The sequence below is a fragment of the Pseudopodoces humilis genome, chromosome 8 (genome assembly GCF_049639895.1).
Source record: "Pseudopodoces humilis isolate 2021_Gansu_Grassland_sample_001 chromosome 8, ASM4963989v1, whole genome shotgun sequence".
In the NCBI taxonomy this organism is placed as follows: Eukaryota; Metazoa; Chordata; class Aves; order Passeriformes; family Paridae; genus Pseudopodoces; species Pseudopodoces humilis.
In genome coordinates, this window is record NC_142207.1 from 33244105 (window position 1) to 33263987 (window position 19883).

At 44.2% G+C, this 19883-nt stretch overlaps 1 protein-coding gene across 5 annotated transcripts in view; it reads left to right on the plus strand.

The window, feature by feature from the left end:
• Positions 1–10102: 10102 nt before the first annotated feature.
• The window catches only part of UNC80 (unc-80 subunit of NALCN channel complex), a 123452-nt gene continuing 113671 nt past the window's right edge, over positions 10103–19883 (plus strand). For all 5 annotated transcript variants that reach the window (XM_088058804.1, XM_088058807.1, XM_088058805.1 and 2 more), the window contains exons 1-4: positions 10103–10241; positions 11546–11594; positions 18105–18261; positions 19173–19471. In XM_088058804.1, the coding sequence (XP_087914930.1) occupies positions 10150–10241; positions 11546–11594; positions 18105–18261; positions 19173–19471 (597 nt within the window). In that variant the 5' untranslated portion in view covers positions 10103–10149. The remainder of the gene's footprint in view (positions 10242–11545; positions 11595–18104; positions 18262–19172; positions 19472–19883) is intronic.

The window sequence follows — 19883 nt, forward strand, 5'->3', positions numbered from 1 at the left end:
TCTTTTCTTTTCTTTTCTTTTCTTTTCTTTTCTTTTCTTTTCTTTTCTTTTCTTTTCTTTTTTTTTTCTTTTTCTTTCCTTTTTCCTTTCTTTTTCCTTTCCTCTCATTTTCTTTCTTTTCCTTTCTTTTCTTTTTCTTTTCCTTCCTTCCTTCCACTTTTCATTCCCATAGTAACAATGAATGTTTGATTTATTATTTTTCTTTTGCTAAAGTTGAAACACAGAAAAAAATATTAAGATGTTTTATCCACTCCTTTAGTGATGTCTCACATGTACATTCAGGCACTCAGATAACAGTGATAATCATAGCAAAGATGCCTGTAAATTACAATACATGAACAAATAAAAATGAGCTCCCTAGACTGGTTGTCATAGTGATTCATCAATTAAATAGGGTGTCTTAAAATCTGAGCAAAGTAGGATTACATTGACTATAAAAAGTATAAGAAAAAGTGTGCATGAAAGATAAAAGGGAGATACACAACCAACCAATCTAGGGGAGTTACCTGAGAGAACCCTGGTGATGGGGACCATCCTCAGCAGCAAATAATCACCTGCTGGTGCCCTGTGTACATGAGACATTATGAAGTGACCAGTTTACATTCTTGCAGATTGTTTTAATCTTTTCCTTTTGAAACCTTGTAACTAAACTTTGCACTGTCAGTTGAGCTATATGTGATATATGTATTAGGTTAATGATGTGTTTTGGAAACTTTTGATCTGTTCTTTTTCCTTCTTCATTTTTACATGTGTGTGTATGTGTGTGTTGGGGTTCGGTCTGAAAGGACTCACAGAGATTTTTATGTCTGTGGAAATCCTAATAATTAATGGCACAGGATTCCCCACGTTACATTCAGGTAGTAATGCAGTTACTGGATAGTAAATATTCAGGGGACCAAAGTGGGGTTTTGGCTAAGCTGCTGCAGCAGTACAAACACAAAACAGAGTGGTTAAATCTCTCGAACTTTTACTGAATATGAACTTCTGACAGCCCCACACATGACATTTCAGCTCTGAAAAAAGCTTTTCCACACAATAAAGTACCTAACACTGTTTGTAAGTCAGTTATTTCTTACAAAGGACGGTGAGTTTAGAACCATCCGAAGTGCAATTGGAGGATTCTGATTTCTGCCTTGTATTTGTTACACTTCTGCTTAAAGTAATCCTAAGAATTCACATGAAAACAGTGTCAAGTGAGGCGCATTAAAAACTTCTTCCCATATTTTTCAGAAGAACTACAGAAAGGAAAACTGACAGTATTTGTATCACACTGCTCTGATTATGCTATCAATTAATATAAATTAGCCTTGCAGTGGTTTTTCTTTCTATGCCTTTTGCCAGTGTAGGAGAAAAACTGTGGTACTACTGAACCTCTGCTCTCTGAACCTGAGCAGCATCTCATGGGAACAGTGCTAACCTGAGACTCAAGTATTTTTATTCTGCTTTTAAAATTGGCATACTCTAGAAAATTAAGCTTAGTTAATCCACCTATGAGTCCAAAGTTAGAGTGGTGTAACACACCAAGTTGTTTAATGAATGCATTAAAATGAGCTTTCTTGTTTTGACTGAAGCAAAGACCTTTGTAATCATTATCATCCTTCCATAGAAAGAATCCTAGAATGCTGTGGAGTTAGATGAAAAGAAATTAAGAGTTTTGTGCTTTTAAATAATAATTAAAAAAAACCAAGTCACGTTACATGACTCTAGATGTTCACTGAAAAGCTCATACTAATCTTAACTTCTCAAGAAGAGTGTTCATTTTAAAAACAACAGTTTGTAAATATGTAATGCCCACTAAAGATAGAGCCAGCTTCCTGGAAACTGCATCTGTTGTGTTTCTTTTCCACAGGCATGTTGAGCCAGCAGGTTTGTTGGGTGCCTGAGACCCAATTCTGTAACAAAGCAGAGAATCCAGAGAAAAGGAATGGTGAAATCTTGTTTGGGTACTTAGGGGAGCACCCCAAATTTAATAATCCATCAGGTTGTAGAGATGAAAGAGTGCTTCTGCCTCATCTGCAGTTTTGTTTCTATGTAACCACAAGCTGAAAGAAATCAAAGATGAGCAAACCTCTGTCCAGCCAGAGTAAAGGAAAAACTAATCCTGATGAGGGAAATTATGAGCCCACAAGGGCAATATATATTTTCACTGTACAGCAGTAAACGGAATTATTCCTTCAGCCCTCTGCTATGGTACAGTAGTAACCTCATCATGACTGCTCACACATCTAAGTCTGCCTAAATACATGACTCAAAGGGAGTCAAAAGGCAGCCTGTGCTGACTACCACACGAGCAGAAGATTTTTCCATGCTGGACTAAATACTGTTTGAAACCCAAGTATATGTCCCTTCAAAGGCAAATGCCTTGAAGAGTAGATCACATTAGCTGTGAAAATCAGCACAGGTAGATTTCTAGCCTAGGTGTCTGTGAGTTCACTCACTAGTCAGATTGCTAAAGCAGCTCCCTCTGCAACTCAAGCAATTCCCACTGCAGGAAGGTAAATTAGTTTCACACTGGGAAAAGTCAAACGTATAAAAGCCACTTCAACTTTAGCAAAGAGAAAAAGCCAACAAGTAAACATGCTGTATGCTGGGATATCAAGGAATGCTGTTACAAACCTGTGTTTTTTCTGATAATTCTAGAGCCTGTTACCATAAAAGAGGCATTTCTTGAATGGCTGGTGGTAGGTAGTTCATGTTTTTCAATCCGATTTGCAATTGTATTTGTTGCTGTATAGTGATTGTTTTGCAAAATAAACTCGCTTGTCATCTAATTGCATGTGTTGGCTTCCTGTGTTTGTGATCCAGCTCCTCCTGAACCCAAGACCTGTGCAACCAGCACCTGCTGGCACTGCCCTCAATCCACCCAGGAGCAGTCACAGCAGATCCAGTTGTCTTGTTCAGCTAATCCCTTTTACTTTCATACAAAAGGATCAGTTTTCATGGCTTGCATCCTCTTCTGAGTGTCAGTATCTCCCTGCTGGGTGCAAAGTTCTTCCCAGAGAGGGTGATTAGACATTGGACCTGGCTGCCAGGTAGGTGGTGGAGTCACCATCCCTGAAGGTGTTTAAGGAGAGCCCGGACATAGCGCTTCCATGGTCTGCTTGACCAGGTGGAGTTGGTTCGCAGTGTTGGTTGGACTCATTGATCTCAGAGGTCTCGAGATGCTCTCCCAACCAGACTGATGCTGTGATTCTGCAGGGCAGCTCCCTCCTGGGGGTGCTGTGTAGCAGGACCCTGCCCAGAGCAGCGGAGTCCTGGCAGAGCGGCCCCTCGGTGCGGTGACACGTGGCCACACGCTGGCCTTCAGAGCCCCTACGCCAGGGAAATGGTGGCCCTGGGCTGTGACGGTACCAGGGCCACCTCTGCCCACCCTCCCCACGGATTCCTGCAGCCCAGCACAGCAGGAGCACACAGACAGTGCTGGGGGGGTGATGGGTACAGGAGTTGGGGCTTGGGGCTGAGCTTTTGGGTCCGTCTTGGAAACCAACAGGAAACGGCGCAGACTTCGAGGGATGCTTGGAGTGTGTCATTTTGGATCCATGGTGGATGCTCAGTCCCAGCCTGAACTCAGGCCAAGGGCACTGCAGCTCTGTGCTGAGGGTAGAACGGAGAAGTCACAGATCAGTTTGGAAGGGACCTGACAGCTCATCTCATTCCATTCCCTGCCATGGCAAATGACACCTTCCACTAGATGGGTTCCACCAAGTCCTGTCCAACCTGGCCTTGGACATCTCTAGGAATGGGGCAGCCACAGCTTCTCTGGGCAGCATTGCTGAGGATACTGCAGTGTATGACATACTGCTGAGAGTACTGCTGCTGCTCTGGGCAGAAAATACCTCAGAGAATGTTTGTGCCCTGGCATGGACTGGCTGGGTGTGCTGGGTGCCAGATCAGCAGAGGGCGTGGTGTAGGAGGGAAACAAAACTGAGTAGAGTGCCTTAAGTATCCCAAATCTTGAGCAAGCTGGACTTCACACACAATGCTGCAATGTTCCTAAGTAAACACTGTCAAACAACCTCTGGAGGAATGATTAAGTGCAGTTAATTATCCAATAGAACCACTGTCCTGAGCATGCTTAGGTACAAGGCAGAACTAATGCATCATCTATCTGTGGAAAGGGAAAGATTAAGATAAGAAGAAAGGGTAAATCATGATTTAAGCATTCACAGCTAGAACAGTGGTTGAGGACAGTTGGTAAGAACCTGTTTCTCCCTTTCAAAGTGAACAAGGAAGAGCTATTTCTGTGACTGTTGAGTCTTATTAACAGCATGTGGTAGATGATCTAGTTCATAATTAGCTGGTAGATTGTGAGCATTGAGATCAGTACAATTTGTGAACAAAATCTCGATGAACTACTTGTTATTGAGAGGGAGAGAGGCCCAGGAATCCTGCTACCATGTTTGTTAGAGGTACAGAGCATCTGTCCATCCTGTGCCTGTCTCAGCTCATGGAGTGTTCCTTGCATGGTGCAGGAGCTTGGTAAAAGGTCAGAGATATGGGTAAGAGGCAGAAACACCTAGAGGTGTTTGGCCATGCAGAGCTCCCAGTTGCTGGGACTAAAAGACACTGTGGCCTTAGTGGAGGGGTTCCCAAACCTGGTTTAGTGTGAGCAGCTTGGTTCTGGACAGAGAAGCATGCTGGGGAGGCAGTGCTCAGCTCTCTGAGCAACAAAGAAAGCATGTTTGGTAACTCAGTGGAACAAGAGATTCGCACTTTCTTCTCTAGGAAGAAGGTAAAAATGGTTGGGTGGGGCAGGGTTTGAGGGAAGGCAGTTTGTTGCCTTTTTTTCCCCAAAAGAAGCCTGTTTTTCAGCTACTACCGGGGCATGGAGAGTCCTGATGGTATCCTGACACTGAAAGCTGAGGTTTTTTTTTTTATTTTCCCCCAGTCTTGTCCAGCTAATCCCCCCATATCATCTCCAGGATTTTGTTCCCTCCCATCCTGTCCTATCTAGCTGTGCCTGTAATGTACTTAATTGCAGTTAAATGTCTGTATGAATGTTTTGTTGCTTGAACATTATGCAAAGGCAATAATTTACTACACAAGGTGTGGAGGGCTTGTGTTTCTGCTCCATTTTGAAATAGAGTTCTCAGATGCATGAGTCCTGTGCCACTCCACTGGTTCCACCTAATTGTGGCCAAGGGATTAAATATCTCACTGCTCTTGTGGAATCTCATCCAACTGAACTGCAGTCCACTCCTGCCCAAATTCATGCAGCAACAGCAGCAAAACTTGTAATTTTAGGGGATCCTTGCAGTTTTAGGGATTATTTACCCTTGTTTCTGAACACAGTTTTGTTATGTTTGAGCAGGGCTAGCTAGAAGAGCTAAGTGTGAAGGAGACTTCTTAAAGAGCCTTAGTTGAAATGTTTTCATGCTGTTTAAAAGCCCTTAAAGAAAAAACAGGGCTTTCCTAGGCTTCTCTACATTTTTACTTTCTTTCTACCTGACAGACCCATATGGGAAAGGGTAGAATGAGTGACATCCATCAGTGCTAATCTTCTATGACTGTTTGTCCCAAGAAGAGGAAGGGTTTTCCTTCTTGATGGGTCTGCTCAGCAGCCAGTGGAAGAGTAAGATCATGAAGATGTGGCAAATATTTTTTTCCTTGCTCTGGAAGTGACATTTAGAAGCTGTTTGCAGCTTTGCTCCTGGAAAGGCTGCTGCACAACTGAATGGCTTGACATACTCTTGAGAGCCTGGAATCTGCACAGATTGTTCAGAGAAATAAGATGTGAATTCTTATTTGTGAGTGTGTATGGCAGGGATTGATTGAGGGTGGGAACTTGGAGAACATAACCATGGAAACAAGTGCAAGGCAGTGAGGTTTGAGCAGTTCCCTGCTCTGAGCACTCCTGTATAAAGTGGGGGCTTCATGCTCAGGTTCTGCTCCGTGTCCCCACTCTGTGCTATGCTGCCAGCCTTGATTGTTTCTGGATCAAAACTAAATCCTGCTGTGATGGGTTGTAAACATAACTGTCTGCTGAATAAAGCAGTGATCAAGCAGAATCATGATCTGGAGGCATGTCAGACTCCTCCTCTCTGCAGTAAGGTAGGAAATGGGAAGATAGTGTCACGGGCATCTTCTGTGACTAAGCAGTTGCAAGGGCTAGGAATTGTTGGAGTAGTGCAGAGCTTTCTCCACTCTTCCCTCACCTGCTTTCTGACAGCAGTGACTTTTTGCAGTGCTCTTGATCTTTTTGCAGGCAGACCAACCCCTGCTTCTGTGTCAGCCCAGGATGCCAGTGTAGCCTAGAGAACAGAGCACAGGTGAATTTTCAGGACACTTTGCTGTTGTCCTATTGTAATGGCCTCTCTGAAGAGTCTACTTGTTTCCTCTTTTTGAGGAAGGCATTTGATTTGCAGGACTTTCCCTTTGTAGCACCTATTATTATTATTATTTATTTAGGTGTGGTCAAATGCTGACTGCAAATCTGAAAGCCACTGCTGCCAGCAGAAACTCAATATAGAGATAAATAAAATCTTCCAGGCTGTAAAATTTCTTCTTCTCTTACACATGCAATTCATTTTACCTACAGAGACACAGATTGCTTCAGCTTTATGTGCCATTTGTGGTGGTGGGCATGGTCTCCAAAGCAAAGCAAGAACAAAACTTGTCTCTAACCACTGTCAAAAAATGTAAACCACCTTTGCCACCTCCTGGGTTTAGTGCTGGTCATGGCCTGGCTGGATTTGAGATCTACATATTCATGCCTGCAGTTCTTGTGACAGAGCCAGCTGTTGATAATGTTTTCTTCACTCTCTGATTTGTTTTGCATCAGAAGTTCTGTGACTTCAAACCTTTGTACAAACAAAGGGATTTATGTGTCTTTTGTGACTGGCTGCAATTGGAGAGCAATATGCTGCACTCAAATGGCAAGCTTGACTAGAACTGCAATCTGCAGTTATATTTTCAGTTACTACAAAGTAATCATGAACAAAATTCCAAGTAGTGATTCAGTTTCCTCTCAGTGCTGGGCTGTGTGACCTCCACTTGCTAATGGCTTGTGACAGGGCAAGGCACTGGCTATGCACAAAGAAAGAGCAAGGAAAATAATCCTGAACTTCAAAGCTATTAGTTTCCTCTAAAGAGTCTTCAAGGATGTAACAGAAAGCCAGGTGAGGTACTGGTGTGTTGTCCTCCTGCTTTCTGAGCGATAGTGAACACTGACAGTAATGTGCAGTTGCCCCATGTGTGCTCCACTCCTGCTCTTCTTCAGACTGTAAAGAGGCCATCTGGATTCCCCTTTGGAGGCTCATGAAGTCCTGCTAGTGATCTTCTCTGCTCTCTAGGACAGCCTCTACTCAGGGCAGCAATGATGTTTACCTGTGTAGGTTTGAAACTGATGAATGCCATTGTTTTCCAATAACATTTGTTTGGTTTGGTTGGGGGGTTTTTTTGTGGTGGAGTTTTGTGTTCACACTTTCATCCCTTTCTTTTTATTAGGAAGCTGACCACATCAAGTGCCCTTTAGTGTCTCTGTCAACCAGAAGAATCATTAGGAAATTTTGGCTGTAGTCTGGAGCAAGCTGCAGTGCTCTCTTTTGGTCTTGGGTTTCCTGTTGCATAGCAAAGCATGGGAACAATAAGAATAATAAGCTTAGGCCTAGAGAGATGAACTGGAAACTATTGTGGCTGCTTCTTGAAAGCAGGAAAAAAGAGAGATACCCTTTTAAAATCAAACAAAACACAAACCAAACACATCTGAACTGTGCCTACCAGTTACTAAGAGAATGCAATTGTCTTAAACTCAAGGTAGGTAAATATTATCACTGACTAAAATGGCACTAATTTTAAGAGTGAGACTACACAACACTTAAAACAACATTCAGATAAACCACCCCTGGCCTGCTAACCTTCTACCTGTGGGAAAGCTGAGTCCTAGTTAGTGCTGTTGTCAACACCCATCAGGAAGACACTGACCTTGCACTTTTTCAGGCCTCAACAGCTCAGCTCACTTATTCTCCTTAATTACGAATAGCATTAAAACTTTTCTGTCCTCATACTTTGCTTGGAAGAATGTGATTTGCCTGCTTGACAATAACTAAAACTCAAAAAAATTGGACTTCAGATTTGTTGCTGAGTATCAGCTTTAGTCAATAATTTCATAGCACATGACAGGACCTGAAAAAAACCCAATTATTAAAAAATAAGTTCATTATTCCTACTGCATAGTGCTTTAGTACTGACTATTAAGAGGCATTCTAGAAGAAATTAATGCTGAAATTTGCTTTCTGAACTGTCCAAACAAGAAGACAAAAGTCCTGGATTAATTGAAGGGATGTGGACCTTGCATTTAGAAGTCAACAGTTTTAACTACCTTCTCTCTGTATTCTTACAAGATTTAAGAAATCAAGATAATTTTGTCCATGTCCAATTACACATAATGGAAGGAAAGAACATGGTAATTAAAAGCTTTCCTGCCTGAGCAAGGTAGTTCTATTAATAAAAGGCCATACTTCTGTCAAGATGCTGCTGTCAAAGAACCCAGCCAGACAATATGAACAAAGCCAACTGGTTCAACATTTCTGTACTCAGGTAGATTAGTGATTTTGATTTAAAAAAGTTTTAAAATTTAGAACACCATTTTGGTTGCAAACCTTTTTTTTTTTTTTTTTATTTAAAAGATTACTTTCTAATTACTTGTCTTAATATTTCTTTTGTTTAAGAAGGAGATTTTAGCAAAATGTGGATCACATGAGGTCCTGTTCTCCATGACAGGAGATCAAGACTGGAAATCAAGTATTGTCTTGGGCACCAGAAACTCCATGCAAGACAGACCAGAAAAACACATTATCTCAAGTGGGAGTAAATTCAAATTACCTAAGTAGCAGCACTGGATTTTTCAGCAAACCTCTCCTTAAAGTACCCCTAAGGAAGTAAATAGTGTTCATGTTCATGTGTTCTGCTCCTCTACCGGAAGGAATGACCTTGGTGAATCTTTAGGTGCCTAACATTTAGTAGGGAGATTGAAAGACAGGAAGAATTATGGCCTTGGTTCGTTGGAGCATCTCTAAATTTTCAATATTTTCATATAAGCAATGGAATGTCACTTTTATTTATTTTTTTTTCCTGTGGAAACTCTTTGGGATGAACTTGCATAGGTCTTTCATTTTATTCTATTAATTATTTGTTGTAGTATACTGTCCTCTGATACCCTTAGGTAGAGAAGGAGAGCTAATCTAACAGTGCCTGAGAAGTATTTCCAGCAAACCTGACTCAAACATAAGCTTGTATTAATCGAATTAGTCTGGTGCCTAATTGGAAACACCAGTAAATTTGCTTTGGTGCTCCCCATCCTCTCCACCTCTGCCTCGGCTTTTCTGCCTAAGAAAAATCCGTGAACAACTCCCCCAAAGTTCCTCTGCTCTCAACACCAACCTTCACTTTCAGAGAGGCTTTCTGCCTTGCTTCCCTTCTCTCCCCGTGTGGGAAGGAGGCAGGGAGGGACGAGGGTGGAGGGATGCAGCCGCTCTCCGGCGGGCTCTGGGATGATGCTCTGGGATGATGCTCGGGGATGATGCTCTGGGATGATGCTCTGGGATGATGCTCGGGGATGATGCTCGGGGATGATGCTCTGGGATGATGCTCTGGGATGATGCTCGGGGATGATGCTCTGGGATGATGCTCGGGGATGATGCTCGGGGATGATGCTCTGGGATGATGCTCTGCTCTCTGCGGACCGCCGAGGCTTCCCAACTTTGCGCTGGTGGCCGCGGGGAGGGGCGGCCGCAGCCCTGTTGCTGCGGGGCTCGCTGTCGCTGTTGTTGTGGCTGTTGTTGTCGCTGTTGTGGCTGTTGTTGTCGCTGTTGTGGCTGTTGTTGTCGCTGTTGTGGCTGTTGTTGTCGCCGCTGTGGAGGTGCGGGAAGTTTGGCGGGCGGTGCCGCCGCCGCCCCCGCGCCGGGCAGCGGGAGCTGTCCGCCGAGGGAGGTGCTGAAGGCACGGAGGAAGCTGAAGGACGCGGACATCTTCGCTCCCCCCTAATTTCCTCCCTGCCTTCTGCAGCCATTTTGCACCAGCGGAGTTGAGAGAGGGGGCGGGCGGCGGGGAATGGAGGGGAGGGGGTAAAGAGTTGCGGAGAGCCAGAGGCGGCCATGGGAGATCCCGAGCGGGGCGTCTGCTGAGGCTGCAGCAGCTGCCAGCGGCATCATGGTGAAAAGGAAAAGCTCAGAGGGCCAGGAGCAGGAGAGTGGCCGTGGCATCCCTCTGCCCATCCAGACCTTCCTATGGAGGCAAACCAGGTAAGAGCGGGGTACCTGGGATACGGCTGCAACAGGGCAGTGGAAGGATGGAGGGGGGTGCGGGCCAGCTGCTGCTGCCCGGTGCCAGGGAGGACGCAGTTATCACTGCAGCTGCAACGTGAAGGCATGAAAAAAAACACCGGGTTTTGTACTCAGCATCGAGCAATTTGTGTGCATCGGGTGAGGGAGGAGGTCTCAAGGCAGCTTAACCTAGTGGCAGTCCCAGGCAGCTTCTTGGTTTGACTTTAAACCATCCATGTCTCTGTTTCTCCGTGTGCCTTTCCCTTGCTCCCTGTCCCGTGTTTCCCATCCCGTCCATCCCCCCCTGCCCCAACCCCCATCCTTTAAGAGAACTCACGGAGCTCTGGTACCAGGAGCAGCATCATCAGTGCTGCACCAGACCTGCAGCTTTGCTTCTGTCTGTGTTTGCAGCCCTCCTGGAAGTGTAATCGATGCTTTGGGAGGCCGGCAGGCAAACAGATACGTCAAAGCCTCACCTTATTTCACAGCAGTGGAGAGTGAGGGGTTGGAGATGTGCGAGGGACCAGCTGAATGTATGGCTGGCGCTTTATGTTCCTTGTGAATCCCGACAGCCTCCTGTCCTGGCAGGATTCTAAATTGAAAACATTGTGGGGGCAGTGGGGGAGGTTGGAAGATTTGAAGGTTGAAGCTCTAATTTAAGGCCTCAGTCACAAAATCTCCTTATGCCACTGTCAGTGTCCTTCAAAATAAAATAGGAAAAAAAAAACCCACCCTGCAATAAGGTGACCTGATTATTTTTTTTTAATATTTACTCTGATCTCCTTCTGGAGGAGAATGATAGAGGGTGGATGTTCTCTACATACAGCACACAGGCCTGCACTTCACCACAAGCCTTCCACATCAGCAGCAGTGCAGAAAAAAATATTTAATACAGAGCTGGCAATCTGATTTCTGTCTTAGGATAGAGGCAAGGCAAAGTTTAGTAATATTTTACAAATTTTAAACAGAATATGTTGAAAATACTTTCACTGAGGTAAAATGGCTGAAAATTGTCTGATGGAAGATTTTATCCCTGGGAACTTGTGGACTGAATTAAATACCTCTTGACATATCAGGGTGGGCACTTTTACTTCTGGAAAAGATAACAGCATTTATCAGACGTCATCAACAGGTATCTGAGCATAGTTTTGGCTTATGTCTTCCTTTACACTGAGTTTCTCAGCCTTTTGACAACTTTCTGACATGAGAAGAATCCTAAAAATAACTAAGAAAAATACACATTGATGTACTGGGTCTTTAATGATTCTTCTCCTTTCTTTCAGTGCATTTTTAAGACCTAAACTGGGGAAACAGTATGAAGCTTCCTGTGTGGTATGTACACGTGTCTCTTTTTCAAAGCTTGTAAATAACCAATTTTTCATGCAAATCAATCTGACTACAGTGGTCAGCAAGATTCTCAGTTTACACCAGAAGTGGATTGAGTCCATTCTGCTTCATTTTTGTACTTTTATCACATGAAGAATTTGAAATTGTTCCAGTACAGAGAATTTTCATATCGTGCCCATCTTTAGACACAACAGAAAAAGAATTTATTTGGGTATTAGTAATAAGTAATTAATTAGTAACACTGTAGTAATTAAATGATGACGTAGACAAACTGAGCTTTGACAGTCTGGGTGTAACCTTGCAGTTCATCCTATGTGGGTGTGCTTTTGCATGAGATGGATGTCATTTCAGTTCATGATTGCTGAAGGTTTTTCAAGCTTATAACATGGAAAATCTAAGCAATGCAAACAGGCTTTGAACAATTCTTTTACCCCTGTGCAACATGGGAAACACTTCTGCTGGAAATTAGAGGGAGCATATCTTATCAGAATGATTAAGGAGGGGCTGTCATGCAGATACAAATAACTCTTATTTCTAAATGTACTTCAAATAAAGTCTCAAGTTACTGCCAAAAGGGGAGAAGAAGGGAAGACATGAAGCAAGTTCAAATAAGATGGGTATCTAGAGAATTTCAGAATTCTTTGAATGGTTGCTGGTCTTTGGATTACTTAAAGTACATTAGTCAGCTGCAGCCAAACCTGACAGAGTGGAAAAATTTGGTCTGGACGTGTATCTTAATAGTTTAAAGTTCTTAGGTCACTCTGCAGCAATTTTCTGACTTCCTTCTCACAAGGCATTAGGCTGGAGAAGCATTATCTGTTGCTGAGTCATTTTCTTCTAAGAAATCCATAAATTTTTCAGAGTTTTTGCTAGATACCAAATAGAGATAGAGGAGTGCTGGCTTAGTGTTTTGGTGAGTAAAATGTTTAATTCTAGCGTATGCAACAAAAAGCATCATCACTGGTTCATGCCTACTGGTTGTTGAGAGGCTGGAGAATGGAGTTTGCTGTCTTATGTCCTTTACCAGGCAGGAGCCATGCCTTGGAGCACCTCTAATCTGGGGCTGTGGCTTCATCTGTGGGCTCACAGCTGTCACTGTTGGGTAAAGGGACAGAGCTTCCTTCTCTGTGCCTTCTCTGTGATGTACCTTCCTGCCTGAAACTTCCTTTGCTTCCTGCTCTGCTGCTGGCATCAGGTCCCTGAGGCCAATTCTAAAGCACTTTTCTTTTGTGAGCACATACCAGAATTTACTACAAAACAAACAAGCTACACCCCAAAACCCCCTAAACTGTGAGACAACATAAATCCCATGCCTCAGCTAAGAGAAAGGGACCTCTGAAAAAAGACATTTTATAAAGATCCAATAAATTTCCACTTGTTGGATGAGGAACTTGATTCTTCTCCAGTTCTTAACATAATCATTAAATTATGGTGGAAAATTTTGAAAGGTGGAGCTTATTTTTGAGGAATTTTTGAGTTATAGCCTGAACTGACACATTTTCTGCCCTCTTCTTCATCCATTTCCTCTACCTACTGGGCAGGAATGTCTGCCCACAGCAACACATTCCACATTATCCAGTGGGGCAGCAGAGTGCTGTGTGCCTGGGTGAGACAGGGTTTCTGGAACCTGACAGGTTCCTGACCTGTCTTCTGAAACCTGCTGCTGACCAACACCCCTCTATTGACTAGTGTGCCTAAAAATACAATGCACCTGTTGCATGATTTTGTAATTCTCTAGTCAGAATTGTGGGCATGTCTACAGGCTGTTACCTGTCTGGAAATGTGTATGACACAACATTGTGCAGTATTCTATTATCATTCCTGGCTCTAACCTTGCTGCAGTAGAATTTGCTGCATATTTTGCATGGAGGAAGTAGATGCTGGAGCCTGAGGTTCAATAAGTGCAGCATCTGGTCTGCAAGAGCATATTGCACTGCTTCTTTGAGCTTTGTTTTATACCACAATACTTGTGGAAAAAAAACCCTGTCCCTTTCATTGCATTTCTCTCTTTACCTGAGCCATCACACTTATTTCAATTGGCCTGTAAGCTGAAGATAAATTCCCTCCCCCATACATTGTCTTACAACATCTAAATATGTTTGTGCCTCTGTATGGATTTGTTGTTCTTCCTCCTCCCCATTCTGAAGTTGTCCTACCCTGACATGAGGCCATTCCTAATGAGGCAAAGCTGTAAATGGCCTCACAAGAAAGCATGTGAGAGCTGTACAAACCTAATTTTTTGGGTGATGGTAAGGAACTTGAAGATATGCTTAAATTCTCCTGCTCTGGTTTGCATTGGCCATGGAAGAACTCCAATGTTTTCTGAAGGATCCTACAAATTCAAAGTTTCCCTCTTTTCTGTTTGGTTGTGGCTTTATTTCCTTTAGTTTGGTTTTGGTTTTGGTTGGGTTTTTTGGGGTTTTTTTTGGGGTTTGTTTTTGTTTGTTTTTGTTTTTGTGGAGTTTTTTGTTTGTTTGTTTTTTGTTTTATTTGTTTTATATTTTGTTTTTCGGTTTTGGTTTAGTTCCCTTTTTCCCTTTGCTTGTTTTTGAAAATATAATTACATGTTTTGTTATTATGGATAATGAAAGTATAGCTGTGGAACAAAGTTCAGAAAGAGGCCACCTTTATTTTATCCAGCCAGTGGGCGCGGTTGCAGAAAAGTGAATTTCTGTGAGTAAAGTGTTTGGCATCTGTGTTTCACTACTGGTGAATATTTATACTGTTGCTCTGTTTAGTAGACAATGGAGTCTTGGCACCCCTTGTGCTATGAACTCCTCGGTTCCCAGATCTTTCCAGGAACTCTTCCTTGCTCAGTGGACCTGCCCCAGAGTGAGAAAACCTGCTGCCTGCACTTCAAGCTCTTTCCAGTCAGTCTGAAGTGACTTCAGCAGTAGTCTCAGCTTTCCTCTGGGGTGCAGACTGAGCTTTGGAAGGACAGGGCAGTAAGGCCCCCTGCAAGGACACAAATTCAAGAAGCACCAACCATTTCTCTGTTTCTGCCATGGCCCTTCTGTACCTGCCCTGGGCTAAGCACAGGGCAATCCTGTAGGGGTGTCCTGTAGGGGTGTCCTGTAGGGGTATCCTGTAGGGGTGTCCTGTAGGGGTGTCCTGTAGGGGTGTCCTGTAGGGGTGTCCTGTAGGGGTGTCCTGTAGGGGTATCCTGTAGGGGTGTCCTGTAGGGGTATCCTGTAGGGGTGTCCTGTAGGGGTATCCTGTAGGGGTGTCCTGTAGGGGTGTCCTGTAGGGGTGTCCTGTAGGGGTGTCCTGTAGGGACACTCCCTGGCACTCCTGGGAGGATCTTACAGGAGGTGCTGAGCATCCCAGGTAACCTCTGGGAACCCCTGGCAAGCTCTGGGCACCCTCTGCCAACCCCTGGCTGACCTCCTCCTGCCTTATGCAATTCACTGCAGGTACAGCTTCCCTGGGCTTAGAGCAGGGCAAGGTCATGCAGCTCGAGCAAAGCTGTTTAGGAAACCATGGCAAAGCCCAGCCAGAATGCTGCTGCAATGGGAACAGAGAGCCTGAGCTTTGGAATGCTCCAGATGCCTAGAGAAGTGTGGGACAGAGCAGCCAGTGACACACAGGCTGATCCTGGTCACAAGGTATTTGGCAGCACCTTTGGTTCTTGGTGGAGATGAAGGTAAAAGAACAGCAGCAGTGGGAAGGCAGCCAGACAAGGCTGGCCACCACTCCCTGTGAAAACATCTGTCACTGCTAGGCTAAAAGGAAAAATGCTTGTGTAAGTGGTCCTGAGGGAGCTGAACACACACACAGCACTGCTGAAAGGGACTGCTTCTCCAGCCAAGGCACTCACTTCCCTCACTGTCCCCTTGGCAGATGTTCTTTATCTGCCTTTGGTGTGTGTGGTGTGTGGGCACAAGCCTGCTAGAAGCAGGTAGTTGTTTTCCTAGCCAGGCTGCAGCCCTGAGCCCTGAGGCTGGGGCTCCAGATGTACCCATGGCATGGCAGTGTCTGTCTCCTGACCCACTCACAGGGAGCTCATTCAGACATTCTCATTCAGCCTTCTTATTTAAGCATGGAGCTCCTCTCAGCATGTGTGGGGTTAACATTAGGTCTTCTGCCCCAGTGTCTATATATTCCTTGTAGCAGGTCCTGAAAGAGTAAAGCCACAGCACACCAAAAAGGAGGCTCTCCAGCAGCAACACAGGGCCTTGAGCATCTTGAGCATCTGGTATAGCCAGAAGCTACACCTTTATGGAGAGCTCCAGGCAAATTCCACAGGAGCTCTTGTCCAAAGAACTGCATGTTCCTGTTGCTTGTGACAGTTTTCAGTGTGGGGCTTAGTGCCAATTAGTTGGTGTGCTGGCAGTGCAGCCACAGGAGCAGTTTTGTGCAGGGCAGTGCCTGTAGCAGCCATGGACATTCAGTGCTCTCCATACAGCAGCTTTTGTGTTTGAATTTTTCTGGCAACATATGGTATTTCTGTCTCAGATGCTTGTGATCACATGAGCTATCCCAGAATCGCTGTCTTTGATTGTAGTACAGAAATGTTTAGCTTTCTGCTCAGGCCTGGAAAGAACAGAAGAATCTGGTGGCTAGCCACATAGGGAAATCTTCACAAGGGCTCAGCAGCCCAAAATGTTGTGATAAATACAAGCCTAATCTAAAGACATAATTGCAAACTCCTTAGCTGCCTCTTGATTTTCTGAAGCATGCAGACTGTGGCTCACAGCTTACAGAAGGCAATTGCTGGGGAACTTTCTACCTGATGCCATTGAAGTACCCAGGAATGAGACCTTGAATAGAAAGTGTGACTTCTGTCACACTTCACAGAACAGGGTTGGTGTTCCCAGTGGGTTTTTTATCTCCCCTTGCCCTGCAAAATTAATAACTTTGTCAACTCTACTAAGTGTGAACTTGTGGTTTGGCTTTTGTGCTGGAGGTGAGATCATTCAGCTCAAAAAGCCTTGGTCAGCACTGGTGTTTGGCAGGCCTTTCAGAGAGCTAATCCAGCTCCCTAACATGGGCAGGAGCTGCTTACCTCTGTGCTGACCTTCCTCTTGCTCTGTGTAGAGGCTTGGCTTGGTTGAATGAAGGATTCAGTGAGCCCCAGAGCTTATGGATGACTGGAAATAGTGTGTGGTTGGAGCAATGACTAAGGAGTGCTCCCTGTCCTCTTTTTATAAAAATAAGTAAAACCTCTTCTTTTTCAGAGCCTCTTTCAAACTTTGTGGTGTTTGTAACAATGTACCTCTTGTTCTGTTTCTGGGGATACTTTTCTTCTTTCCCCCTTTTGTTATGTAATAATACCTTGACTGGGATACTTATTCTAAACCTCTGTTGTTTTTATAGTAATGCACTCGCTGTCCTACTGTGATTCCTGACTGGGACAGAATAGTCAGGCTTTATCATGGGTGCTCTGCTCCCTGTCCTGTCCAGGCCTTCAAAGCATTAGTATCCCTTCATTTTGCCCCCAATTCCTGAACTGATAGGATGGAGTGGCAGGAGGCTGTTTTCCTTTCAGGTGCTGTGGCCCCCAGCAGATCCCCATAAGGGTGACTTGAAGCATCCCTTCCCTGGTACACAGCTTATCCATTCCTGGTGCTAAGAAACACACGTTGCTGACAACATGATCCATGGCACATTAATTCTGACTAACCCTCAGGAAGCCAGTGTCTTTTCCATGTATTACAGCAAATGCCTTCCAATTTCAGCCATTGGTCCATCAGGAAAATGTATTACATTTTCAGATTGCAGCCTGGTGTTTCTAGCAGGCTGGCAGTGTGACCTGCACACTGATATTTGCTGGCATCTCTGATGGTTATTGTAATTATTTCAGGGTTCAGTCTGCTGGCACAGTCTTCTCTAATGGATAAATATGTGTTTCTGTGCCTCTGTGCTGGGATTCCAGCAGCAGATAGCCTTATTTTGTGTTGCTTCAGGTGGAAATAATGAACTTGCTGCGGCCATCAGCTCTGTAAGTGTTCACACAACCATTACGTCATAGCTTGACAAAAAATTTTGTACACTGATAATTTTTGTGACAGGGTGTGAAAACATTTCCTAAGGCCCATATACCTTTAGTGGTTTGCCCTTTATGTTACACTAAACTGAAAGACCATGTGTATTTAGGAATATCCAGTGCTCAGCTCCACAAATACAGGCTTTCCTAGCTCCTGTGACTTCTAACAGGATAACTGGGATGCCCAGCACAACTGTAAGTCAGGATTACTGGCTTTATCCAGCACAGCTGCAAGTCTGGCTTGGTGTCAGCACTTAGTAATACACACATGATATTTGCTTCAATTCTCTTATATTGCAGAAAATACATTGTGTGGTTCATTCACTTCTTATTTAAGTATGTCCATATGTCTGGTGGGCTTTAGCTACAGTCTCTATTTTTCAGGACAAATATTATAAAATTTGCTTCATTTATACAATTAGAGCTTAGAGGTTTTAAAAAGAGGATGTTCATGTACTGGAAGGAATGCGCAGAAATAGACACCATGCCTTTTTTCTTTTTACTTTTAGTCTTTTGAAAGAGTTTTGGTAGAAAACAAGCTTCATGGCCTTTCTCCAGCTCTCTCTGAAGCCATCCAGAGCATTTCTCGCTGGGAACTTGTCCAAGCTGCGCTCCCTCATGTGCTGCACTGCACTGCAACACTGCTCTCCAACAGGAATAAGCTAGGTTAGTGCTCATCTGAGGTTGTTTTCCATTATTGAAGCTATCAGTTAAAATATGACAGATTGCTGCTCAGGGTGACAACAAATTCTAAATCCTTAAAATCCTAATTACTTTCTTCTGGGGCTTGCCTTGCTTGATGATTGTCCTTCTCATTTATAGAAGGGTGACCTGTGAAATCTTCCCCAGTGAAGTTAGTGGTCTGATGGGCTAAGGAGTCAGAGTAGTTCAATAACATTTTTTGCTAGTTATTTCCCAGCTGTAATAGAACTTTAGTAGCCAGCAGGCATGGATTCCTTGAAGGAATATGTATTTCTTACAAGGCATGCTGCAGTGGTCAGTTGCAGCAGGTACTTTTAATAACTTCAGTTTTTGGGGTTTTCTCTTCCTGTTTTTTCTTTTTATTTCGACCAATGCATGTGACTGTCAGCAGAAAGTCAATCAGACAATAGAGAGGCAGATCCAAATCCAACTTACTTTATTTACTTTTGCACCGATTGCAGCGGTGATTTCAGCAGGAATTTGCTTCCTGAGACCTGCCAGTAGGGAACATTAGGAAGAGAGCTTGAGCACCTTGCAGTGCTCACTGGCATTTTCTCCTGTTCAACAAAGTCAAACAGACAAGACTGTTGAGTTAGTTCCTTTTGGGACCACTCTGTGTCCATGCTGCTGTCCATGCCCTGCAGCTGACACTGCAGAGACTGAACTCCAAATGCTGGGATATAAATGGAGGCTTCTGATATAGGGGGTTTCAAATGGAAAGAGACAGAATGCTGGTGCTTTAAAATGGTAGAATTTTAATTTTTAAATGCTTATGTGGGAGATGTGTGCCCAGCCTCCAGTGCAACTCTGAAACAATCTCAACAGTAACATTGATGGAAACCCTGTGAGATGCTGTGATGTGTTGTTCCATGCAGGACATCAGGATAAGCTTGGAGTAGCTGAAACAAAGCTCCTTCACACCCTTCACTGGATGCTGCTGGAGGCTCCTCAGGACTGCAGCAATGACAGACTTGGAGGAGACAGAGGCTCTAGCTGGGGAGGGAGCAGTAGTGCCTTTATCCACCAGGCTGAAAACCAAGGATCACCAGGACATCCCCGGCCCAGCGCCATGGCTGATGAGGAGGAGAATAACAGAAGGAAGTTCTTCCAGAATTCCATGGCCACAGTAGAGCTATTTGTGTTCCTCTTCGCTCCCCTCGTCCACAGGATTAGGGTAAGTGGTGCACCGGTGGGGTTCTTGTGTGGAGACAGTTCTGAGCAGGAAAGGAATGATTCTGCCTTTGTGACTGTAATTTAATTCAGCTTACAGTGCACACTGGGGTACTGCTGGAAATATTTTACCAAGCTGGCAGAATGCTGCTGCCACTGGGAAGAAATCCTCCCAGTGATGTGAACAATCGCCACACAGCATCCAGCAGGCACAAAGACAAAAAAATACAAAGTGAGCCATTTTTAGCCTTTGGGAATGGCATAGATCTGTGGCCCCTGTGAAGTCTCTGGGATCCTGAAAACTGCAGAAAGGATTATGAGCTTTAACTTGCTCCACTGATTATTAACCCTGCTCAGAAAAGCCTTGCTAGATTTTCAGGGATTCCACCACGGGGCTGCCACTGGGATTTGTTGTT